The sequence below is a fragment of the Bicyclus anynana genome, chromosome 25 (assembly GCF_947172395.1).
Source record: "Bicyclus anynana chromosome 25, ilBicAnyn1.1, whole genome shotgun sequence".
In the NCBI taxonomy this organism is placed as follows: Eukaryota; Metazoa; Arthropoda; class Insecta; order Lepidoptera; family Nymphalidae; genus Bicyclus; species Bicyclus anynana.
The window spans coordinates 8,311,874-8,324,248 of record NC_069107.1 but is presented as its reverse complement, the minus strand read 5'-3'; the positions used below and the strand labels follow the sequence as shown (position 1 = coordinate 8,324,248).

General features: G+C 33.4%; 1 protein-coding gene across 1 annotated transcript in view; it reads left to right on the top strand.

The window, feature by feature from the left end:
• LOC112047370 (uncharacterized) overlaps positions 1-8,086 on the top strand; it is a 120,515-nt gene extending 112,429 nt beyond the window's left edge. Inside the window, exon 8 of the mRNA XM_024084481.2 lies at positions 824-8,086. Within this exon, the coding sequence (XP_023940249.1) occupies positions 824-953 (130 nt within the window). The 3' untranslated portion in view covers positions 954-8,086. The remainder of the gene's footprint in view (positions 1-823) is intronic.
• Positions 8,087-12,375: the final 4,289 nt, after the last annotated feature.

The following is a 12,375-nucleotide window of genomic DNA, read 5'->3' as shown; positions in this document are numbered from 1 at the left end:
ATAAAAAAAAAATAAAAAACATCATTAGCATAGTCATAATCATCATCATCATCATCATCTTTATCAGCATCATCATTATCATAATCATCATCGTCATCATCATCATCATCATCATTATCATCATCATCATCATCATCATCATCATCATCATCATCATCATCATCATCATCATCATCATCATCGTCATCATCATCATGTGATATAATATAACTTTTTTACTATTATAGCACAGTTAGAGCTCTTTGTTCTTGGTCTTTTGTACAGCATGGGTTCTTGATTTTTTAAGAATGTTTTGTTTATATTTTATATTTTAAAATTTCAAGTTGGTATATTGTAATTAAATAATTAATTAATTTTATTCATTAACAATTTGAACAGTACAGTAATGAAGACATGGCTGTACCGGTGTCAATCTTTGCCACTTAAAAAAATATTGTATTTTGTAATATAATTTTGGAGCCACTCGAATTACATTATTAATTTAATTACAAATTTATATTTTAAGTGCATTTTAGCTTTGAATTTGTAGAAATTGTTTAGTTTGTTAAGTTCCTATTTCATGAGATTAGATAAAGTATGAAACGTGCATAACTTAACTAACTCGTGTCCCTACTATAAAACTCACTTCGTTCGTTTTATAAAATCCAACTAGTGCTTTAATGACCGTCATTTAGCCACCGTTTCATAATCGCTGATTAACAATAGCGCTGATTTGAAGTTAACCGTACCGATTGTTAACCGGAGTGTAAGACAATAAACCCAACTCTTGGCTTTTTACGACAGAATTTTTTCGTAATTACTCAATTTTTGACTTCGTCCACAGGAAACCACAAGCGGGCAGTCGTCAAGTGTCACAGTTCTCACGCTACTCTGACGTCATGCTACCACCGGTGCGCCGCACGTTCTACCACCCCTACTTCGACTACATCCCCGAATACGGCCCCTACTACTGAGCCACTCGCATCCAGAACGTCTCAGAACATACCAGAACGATCCAGAACATTCCATACGGGACACTCCTTTACGTACAAAACCTTCTCTGGCTTTAATAACTCCAATTCATTGTTATAATTAATTAATTGTACTTAAGGAGCTTGTGGTACTTTTGACGTAGGTATTAATACACTTACTTAAACGTAAAAAGTTTTTAAAGAAGACGATTACATTACATAATATGTTTTCGTTGTCCTATCTGTGGAACCATAATTAAATTGAACACGCTATGAATTTCAATACACTCTTGTGCCATTGATATTACAAGCACTGATGTAGGTACAATAATAAACAATTCAATCAAAAATATGCTGTTTATAACGTCGCTAAAAGTTAAAACTGTATTGAATCAGTCAATAGAAGGTCGCTAAAAGAAAAAAAAAAGATTCCGACGAATTGATAACCTCCTCCTTTTTTTTAAGTCGGTTAAAAATTGTCTAATGTTTTCAATCGGAGTAAATGCTTTCTTTTAGTTTGCTAATAAAACATACATGGTTTAAGACAAAGGAATACATGTAAACAAAAGGAAATACAAAAAAAAACACAAGACGAAAATCAGAAAATCGGAGAAATCTAAATGTTGTCTAAAATCTGTTGCATCAACATTTAAAGTGGCAGCTGCTATATTTTTTTTTAATTTGTATGATAATCCTAAAATATGTCAAACAATGAAGTGTATCAAACTTACCACAAGCTCCTAAACTATTGAGTTAAAAAAATCACTATCAGTATTAAAAATGGCCATATCGGAAACCATATCCCTCTATTCGCTTTTTTTGAAGAAAACCGAGCTTGCAGCCGCTTATTACAGTATTTTTATATTTATAAAACGCATTTTGTCTGTAGATACGCGATTTTGAATCCCAATTTTAAGATTGTATTTTTATAGAATTAAGATTTTCCCTCGTGCCAGTTTTAGGCTGGCTTAGAAATGTGTAACCTTTTCAGGTTTGAGTCGACAATAATGTTTACTTTTAATTCTATTGAATAAAATTTATTATAATATAAAATTATTAAGATCAATTATTAATCAATTTTTAATTGAACAAACTGGGAACTGTCAATTTCCGAGACTACAAGATGACAATAAATGGATAATAAAAAAAATAACGTTTTACCCAAAAAAAAATTGTAGATGATTATATTATTGTATTTAAAAATTCAATTCAATATTTATTAGTATTGTAAGTATATTTAAAAAAAAAGTGTGTGTCAAATCCGACGCACGAATGGAGTTTACTCTCTCAGATCGACTGTCTAAATAGATGTATGTTGCCTTGTAGCATACACTATGTACGTCTCAATACATACGCCTGAAAAGTGAAAGGTGCGCAACTGAGGAGCAGCAGGCCGCGGCATGCGCGCCCGCCAACAGTGTGCACATGCTGTTGGCGTGTGCACACTGTTGGCGGTGCACACATGTGAAAGGTGCGCAGAATAGGTTGCGCACAAAAAACGTAACGCTGTCATTCGTTCATCGAATTTTACTGCCCATATTTTTTCATACCGGGAGCTGTATATGAAAAATCGATTCTTAAGGAGTAAACTCCAAAAATAACGGCGTATATATATTGAAAATTGTGCAAGTACAAGTAATTCAAGTATTGAAAACATTTTTTTGGATTCGCCAGTCTATTATGTATAATATTTTGTAGATATTTATGTTGTTCTTTTTTAATTTTCACGGGACTCTGTGAGAGCCCGACGGACGGCTCGTGGAAGAAAAATTTATTTATAATATTAAGCATTTTAGTTAAAGATAACAAGGGAATTAACTTTTTGTTAATGTTTTATAATTCTTTCTATAACTTATTGTGTATATGTAATGGCTATACGTTATTGTATAGATAAAAAAGCTTTGTATATTAATTTTGTCAATTAAGTTATTATATTATAATTTATAAGTGAATTAATTTTAAGTCTATTTTGTACAGCGTATTTGGTTACTGATTTTATATAGATATTGTTGTACTTAATTAGTAAATGTAGCAAAACAATAATTGAATTAATTTAAATATCTAACCACATGATGACATTAAATTACATTTGATGTATTTTTGAATGAGTAATTATATACATTTTTTAATAATATTCAGTTGATTAATTAAAAATAAACCTATATTTACATTATTAAAAGTACTTAAATTCAGTATTTTTACAATATACGATAATAAAAATTGACAATAATACAAGATGTAGTCTGACAATAAATAATATAAAGATCTCTTTTAAAAAATCTTAGTAAAGGTAGTGGTTTAAGTAATTTTATTACTTAAATAAATATTTTTTTTTATTTTACACAATAAGTTCAATACTATAGGAACTTTCTGCAAATATCTAACATGTATTTATTAACGACTCATAATTCTCGGAGTTATCGACTAAAGACTTACGGCCTTTCCTTTAAATAGCTCAATTTAAGTGTTGCCCATATAGTTTTCGTGTTACCCCAATGCAATATCCTACCTAGAAATCGCATTAAGATTATGTAATATAATTAAGACATGGTTATTCTCAAAATTGATAATTGTTGCTATATTATATGCTGAATTATATAATATACAATTAAAACGATCACGTAGTTTGAATGTCTACACATATGTATAACTGTCGTTGTGATTAGGAACTAAGATTATCCTGTAATATATTCCAACAGCCTAAAGGACGGCTAAGTCGGTATCGGTGGGCGGTTACTGTGGAAGAGTAGACTTTATTGCGTGTGTAAAAGGGCTAAATTCGCTCAGCCGAGCCGGCAGATAAATGCTTTAACTACATTTAAATGTTTCAAGTTAGTTACCTATTTGTATATTACTCGTAGAAAGCGCGTCGCGCCTTGTCAACCTATCTACTCTTGTATGAATTTTAGATGTATATGATACGGATGGAAATACTTTTTGGAGTGGTTTACTGAATTGTAAAGTGTTGCTGAAGTTTTCTAACATTTCCCTGCGGGTAAGTTAAACGCGTATGCTTTTTTTAATAAAAATTATACCTACAAACTCAACATCATGACTTGCTTTGAGTTAACCAAATTGTTGAAATTTTACAAATCTATTCTATTTCGGAATTTTAGAAGATCACAAAATTTAAAATCACAAATGAAAATGTTTTCCGGCATTAAAAAGTTCAACTGACATTAGGCCAAAATATTACCAGTCGAGTATGTTCGCATAACTTCAGGGAAAAATAAAATTTTCGTCTTCGAGTCTTTTAACGAAATACTAATAATAGTATTTCAGTAGATTATATATTAATATGATTGTGTACAAGTTTGACTGGTTTACAAATTATAACGACCTAAACTGCGGATTGTAGTGTAATGAATTTTTTAACAATATTTCGATTTTCGTAGTTCAATAATCCAAGTGAGAAGGGACTGTAGCTCAATAACAACTAATTGATAGGAAGGAATGGAATAATATTCATGTCTCAGTGACAAGGTTATTTTAAAAACTATATATTTTCTCAATTTCTACCGCGACGCGCAAATCCTACCAAAAATCCTACCATAACCCCTACCAAAAATCCTACCAATCCTAAAGCTATGCACAGATGTGAGCAGATTAGCAGAAATGACTACTCAACAACACTAAATGGTATGTATAGATGAGTTAGAATGTAAGGATGTTGTTAACTATTATGTGCTAGTTATATATTAATTGTCTATATCTATTGACGTGTTCGTTTTTGGCGTGTTCACCCGTGATCTTTCGTTCTCGTCTTGCGTCTACACAGCTGACATATATACCATTTTGATCTTTACTAACAACCAATTAAAATACTAAACCCATTATATATTACATAGATAAATAATCTCAATTTCGTATATGTTAACTAGCATACATCAAAGATACGGTATTAGCGTGCTGTCATGCGTTCAAAATCAATACTCGGATATTTCACGCAGTTACGTGGTTTTTGGAAAACTTCGATTATTTGTAAAAACTTTACCAACGATCCAGAAGTTTGTGTTACTTAATGAACTTAACTATTAATTAATGAACTTATGTAATATTAAATAAACTTAAACACTACCTTAAAACCTAAAACTTAACCAAACGGAGTGTTTGGAAAAATTATTTTACACGGTAAATTGTGTTGGAACTTTTTTTTCTATAGTGTAAGAACCATTGTAACCCACAGTTTCAGCAAATAAATTATTATTATTATTACTAGCTGGTAAATTAGTTTGACGTTTATTCTTTTAGTGACACCAATTAACATCGTAACGTCACAAAATGGACGACAGCGTTTTTGACGTTTGAAAAAATTCAATAAATACATTATTTCTAAATTAAGTTTTTTATAAAACCCAATGAAATCCTTATTCCATGCAAGTACTACTCAAAATTATACAGTCTAAGTTAAAGGATATGGTCCAATTCAGATCCACTCTTGTACACCATATCATTAAAATTTATAAAATACAAAGTTTTTACTAAAATCTAAACAAGTGAATAAATCTAACTAAATAAAAAGAAATAAATAAAATTATAACCCAAGTTTTTGAATTATAACAAGATGGCGCCCTTAAAGCATCTATGACATGACAATTGACAGCAAACGTCAAAACGACTACTGCATTGAAAACGTCATCAATCCGCCATTATTATACCCTTATTAGTGTCGCATTTCTTGGGAGATAATGAATATTATTTCGAAAGAATTAAAGTAAATTCGTAGATTTGTATACTCAAAAATAGTAAATAAAATATTTTCATTTATTTCCGCTAGGGACAATGACTGATCCTGGGCTCCATACAATTTTGGACCATCTCCTTTGATATGATATGAGTCAACTATCCTATTGATCTTATGTATATGTCATACGAAGTCATAAGTCACACAGCATTAGAGACAAAAGCATAACACACATGCGACAAAATAAAACGCAAGATGAAAATGAATGGCGAATCGTGGACACGACAAACTAAACGACTGAGTTCGTCGACATAACCTCACAGACTATAACATTGGCTTTAACTTATATAACATATGTATTTTACGGCTTTAAGCTATAGTCAAATTCCATTAAACTTCTATTTATTGACGGACAAACAGTCCTATCCTACGCATTTAGCGATATATAAAACGTATATACATTTTATTTATATTTATATATAATATGATTTTCTATATCAATATATTCCATAGCTTTTTGCTGGGCTTACGTATTGTCATATTGAGGTGTCATGGTAGAAAATATTTCCGGTAGCATTAGCGGAGTTTACAGGTGTTATTTTATCTAAAGTAAATTTTTATTTTGGGTTTAAAGGGCTTATAACTGATAACGTTATAAATATGTAAGCTTTTGGCTTACGATCAATAATATTGTACTTGAAATTATGGTTAATCATAAAATAATTTAAATTTCTATCAAAGTTTTATTTATAAATTAAAGGAGGATATAAATTTTGGAACCAAGAAGTGTTAGCTTTTATCTGTTCTGTTCTTAATGTGCAATAACAAAACAAATATGAGTAAATGAAAAATTAATAGACGTTGATATGCTACGACCAGTGTGGAACGTAACAAAGATCGAGGCATGCGGACGCCGATCGTCAATCCAACTTCGAGTGAAACAACGACAAAACCTTTGAAAAAAAAAGTATTGGTAAAATTAGGAATATAAAAGGAGGTGTGAAAGTAGCGTCAGTGACGATAAAGTTAAGTGAAAGGCTAGCTTGGTATAGGCATGTGATTCGAAGGGACGAAAATCATATTGCAAACTTTACTTGTGTTTTTATGCGATGAGAAAACAAATATAAGTAAATCAAAATTAAATAGACGTTGAAAATTTTGAAAACCACTGTCGTGATGTATGGATATGAAAGTTGGCAGTAAAATAAACGTATTATAAAATAATTCATGCAAATGAAATGGGTATGTTGGTGTGGATATGTGATGTGATATGACTTTGATAGGTAAAATAAGGAATGAATATAAGGGGAGGTCTGAAAATAGCGCTAGTGACGAAAAAGTTGAGGAATAAAAGGTTAACTTGGTTTGTGATTTTATGATTCGAAGGGATGAAACTCATATTGCCAGAAGAATTATGAAATTGCAAGTGGATGGACATATGAGAAGAGAAAGGCCAAAAAGAGAGAAAGAAAGGCAATCATCTCTTTGAGAGAGTGCGTGGAAAAGGAGTAGATGTCAAATGATAGAACGATGGGAAAAGTAATAATTAATAATAGAATTGGAAAAAAGGAAAAGGAGATGATGAGTACAACGACAAGCCGACGACATTATATTGTACCTAAGGGTACACAAGCTTAAATAGCTATAGCCCAATAACGAAACTTATCATGACATGAACATTGGACACATCACAGCTCAATATGACACGTCTGTACCCGGTGTAATGAATTATTTTTACTGTCATAATATTTGTCATATATAAGTAATATTGTGTAGCATTTGTGAATGGCGTATTGCAAAATAACTAGATGTTTTCGATTAACGGACTAAACTCGAAAATTTTTATTGTATGTACTTAAATAGTTTGTCGTTTACATATCTTGGTATAATCTTAAACGAATGTATCTTGCCTAACCGACATATTATGAAGTAATCATATCATGTAAGAAAATTATAAATGTTGTTCTAGGGATTTCAAGTTATCGAAAATGACAAAACATTAACACAATATTAGATAATAATTAAGAAAAAGTAATTAGTACATACAAGCACGGTAAAATCCACAGACAAAATAATCGATTTCTTTCTAAAACCAATACAATAAAAATAAATCGTTAAAAAGATTAAACGTTCAAACCGTATAATTTATTGAAAAATAGTTACTAATGCTTTCGATAGCTTGGAATACCTCTAAACTATTTAATCGTAAATTAATTAATGTTAAATTAATTAAGATTGTGACGCGGTCTGAGGAAAATGTGACAATAATGTTGACAATAAACGGACGGAGCCAATATCGACCTTGTGTGTAAGGCGATAGAGTTTATTAGAGGCTGGCCGCGTGTGTACGAATAATATATTATACAAATAACTCTATCCATAACATTTAATATTTTAAAGTGTATTTTAATTGGTGTTTTATTTTGGTGAAATAAAGATAGTTTACTCCGAGCATTTTGATTTTCATTTTGTTTTTGATATTAGAAGAGCTTTCGATACACTCTGGCGTCAAGGTTTTATTTGGGAAAAAAGAAAAATGTTAACTAAAAAATTGCTAAAATCCTATAGGTACAAATAGAGCATTTAGAATAATACAAGATAATGACTACTCAGAATTAAAATACATATATGAAGGCTGGGGTTTCACAAGGTCTTGTATTAGGTCCGGTATTATAACTTTTATACATTTGTGAAATTCTAGAAACTCAGACGTGGGCTTTTGAACTCACTATCTCGGCGGCGTCTGGACTGATGCACTCAGGTCATAACACACTTCCAAAATGGCCCTCTAAGTCGAGATCCAGTCTCAGAGGAGCTCTAAGAGAGTCGTTCTGTCCATCTATTCTGCTTCTGCCTTCGAGTCCCATCAGGCGATGCTTCTGTGCTCGCCCATATCTCCCGGTAATGCCGCTGAAGTTCCATAATGAAGCCTTCGGTACTTACACAATCAGAAAAAAATATACACTCCAGAACTTGAAAGTACCTACTCCTAATATGATCGCTACTTTTGCTCAACTGAACTATAGAAATTTTCACTTCTATGGGCATCCATTCACGTTTCCCCGTCAAATACGAGTAAATCCCTGGCCTTAACATTTCATCATAATAGTGACCTTGGTAACAGAGCGTCAAAACGTGGCCTTCTTTTGACGACAAAAGGAAACCTCTCAAAACAGAGTTGCGATGAGCTTCAGGTAAAATTTTCATTTTATGAAAACGCTTTTCACTGTTGTAATAATTTAACGAGAGCAAAAGTTTGAAGGACAAATTGCGTAAAGTTGGATTGGAAAGGCGGCTGACGATGTCGTAACGCCTCCTCTTCACTTTGCCCCACATATTGGCCAGTATGGTGGCCAATACGTTGGCCAATAATGTCTTCATGTTGGCCAACATTGTCATTATTGATCATTAACCTATATTCGGCTCACTGTTAAACACGATAGGATCACACAACACTCTCAGAATAAGAGGGATTGGCAGACTTCACACACGGTTAGAGAATTAAGTTAGATATGCAGGTTTCCTTGCGATGTTTTTCCACGAGACACGTGATATTTAATTTCTTTAAACGCACCTAATTGAAGAGTCCATGGAGTCCATGACCCGAACCGGATTCAAACCTACCCCTTCCGAATCGAGGCAGATGTCATCCACTGGGCTATCACGGCTCGCGCCAACATTGCGGTAGCTTTGGATCAACCAGACTACTTGATTGACATCATCTTTAGCGTATTGGCCAAAGTATTGGCCAGCGTGTAAGCCGACGAATGTGCCAACGTGAAATGCAAAGAATTTCCGTTAAATAGGTACGAGTAGGTACGAACCCAATTTAAGTATAATGTCCTTTTCTCATTAATTATTTTATGCTGCATGGAATTTATTTGGATGGATGGATTACTTATTTACGTAGAAGATGACCGCGACACGTCCATGAAGAACCCTTACTCAAAAATCATTTTTTTGTAAAAACAAACCCCTCCATAATATTATAGTAATCCTCCATTACCAGGCCATGACTCCATTTTGGAGTCTCTGAGTTAATAAAAAATAACAACTTTTACTAATTAAATAACAAGGAAATTTGTATTAAATGTTCGTGCTTCAAGTACCTACATTTTAATATTTGCCGACTAACTCTTTCAGTTGTAATCACTAGGTACTTAGCTGATATAGTTTTCCTTTTCCCATAACTCTGGGGTTATATTCTTTATCGAAAATTAATTAAAAATGATCAACGAACTTGTGTTCTAAAATTAATATTTTTGGGGTAAATAATATTTATTTTGTAAATAGATCTTAAAATGTGTCCCTTATTCGCATCCTTGAAGGTAGAAATCACATGTCACTTATTTATTTTATATTATTTATTGCTTGTTTATAAAATGTTATTCAAAATATATTAACTATATAGACTAACGGCCAGTTTATTATTCATCGTGAGTAACAGTCAAAGAAACGTCATAAAGCAAAAGTGACGGTTTTAATCACGGAAAAATGAAGTGTTCTTTACTACTAACTACTTTTACTATTACTTTAGCTTTACATGAAGAAACTGGCTGTTAGTGTATTGTCACTGATATTGTCTCTTTGATGCTGGGGCCACACTAACGGGAAACGCAATGAATTAAGGCATTATACCCACCGGCCCGAAGCAAATTTTAAAATGGAGCGAGATCCAATTATGGCGCCTCTCCTGTTTGCTCCTAATAATATGTCTATATGAGACCTATACCAAATTATTAGTGTAAAGTAAAAATGAAACACGAAGAACTCGATCATACTCTGGGGTGACTAATCTCGATCATACTCTGGGGTGACTAATCTCGATCATACTCTGGGGTGACCAATTAAATAACAGTCGTAGTACCGTCTACGGTTGACTAGGATTATCATTTAGGCGCTCTCTAGCAAAGATTACAATGTATTATTGGACTCTCTAGCACTTGGCGCCTGGCGCGACTGCTCCGTTCGCCGTATGGACGGGCCGGCCCTAGTTATCATAGATCATACATTATATATCTGGTTATACCGTATTGTAGCCACGATTTATCGCGTTAATTTTCACCGGCATTAAGAATGGCGTTAGATGAAATCCGGAAAAATCCATAGTTCCCGAGGGATTTGTGAGAAACTAAATTTCGACTTTTTGAAACGAAGTCGCGGGCGTCCGCTAGTTAGGAATATTTACGAACGTAGACTTTAACAAAATTTGGCACTTTAAACGTAGACACACAAACGAAACCCTGAAACATAGTACCAACAATATTTTTAAAAGCCTGTCAGGTAAATAAAATAAGTAACAAATATTGTCTTCTTTTAGGTTATTTTATAAAATCTAGGTAGTCCATCACAAATGCAGACTCTAGATGTAAGTTACGTAACTACGTAACGTAAATATAGTATCTTCATTCAGATTTTTTACAAAATCTTGGCCTTCACATCCAGGCTTTTAGATGTGATGTAAGTTACGTAACTACGTAACGTAAATAAACTTAATGTTGTGAATTTATCTACGTCAGTCATCTATCTTACGTGACAAGATTTTGACGCGGTTTCCACACGAGTGTGCAAAATATTTATTTCTTTCGAAGCTTTAACTTATTTCGTCTCGCTGTGTGATTATTAATAGTTCCGTGCGAATATTGTATTTTTACACGAACTATAGACGTAACGCAGCGCAGTGATAGCCCAGTGGATATGACCTCTGCCTCCGATTCCGGAGGGTGTGGGTTCGAATCCGTTCCGGGGCATGCACCTCCAACTTTTCAGTTGTGTGCATTTTAAGAAATTAAATATCACGTGTCTCAATCGGTGAAGGAAAACATCGTGAGGAAACCTGCATACCAGAGAATTATCTTAATTCTCTGCGTGTGTGAAGTCTGCCAATCCGCATTGGGCCAGCGTGGTGGACTATTGGCCTAACCCCTCTCATTCTGAGAGGAGACTCGAGCTCAGCAGTGAGCCGAATATGGTTTGATAGACGTAACAGGAATACCCTTCTATACATTTTCCTTTATAGATATTTTTAGAGCATAGGTAGCTTTTACTGATGGACTAAGAGCATGTAGTACCAGACCTACCTCATTGTACGAGGGTGTAAGTTTGTATGCACCGAAGTACACCTAAGCACGGCCTGGAAGCTAATAATAGTTTATGCACGCCATTGACGATCAATTATTCTCTCGTTTCTGCAGCACCCACGACTATAACTGATCGTGTATTGGTCGCTGCGTGCATGACGGCTCGACTTATGAAACTTTTTCGCTGCCGTTTGCGCTGCTGAAACGTGAGAATAATTGACCGTCAATGGCTGACTTTAGTGTGATGGCTTTGGAAGGTTTCCGGACCATCATCCGTCCAAGTATGAGAATGACTATAATACTAGCAGATGCACGCAACTTCATTCGCGTAAAATATGTTTTTTTTAGTCCGTGGATTATTCCAGGAAAATGTAACCTATGTTCTGCTCCAAGGTGCACTTTATCTCAATACCAAATTTCGTTCAAATCGGCTTCTTGCGGTGATTTCGTAGGGACGTAACCGATCTACAGCATAAAATTATCATTGACAGAAGATCTCTGGTGTAATATTTTTATTGCCTGCACTGCAGTGCATGATAAAAAGCTGATATTTACTTAAGTAGCTTAGCATTTCTAAAGTATATTTTGTAATTTTTTACGTAAATCAAAATCAAAAAAATCATAAATTCATTTATTTCAAGTAGTGCAGTATACAAGCACT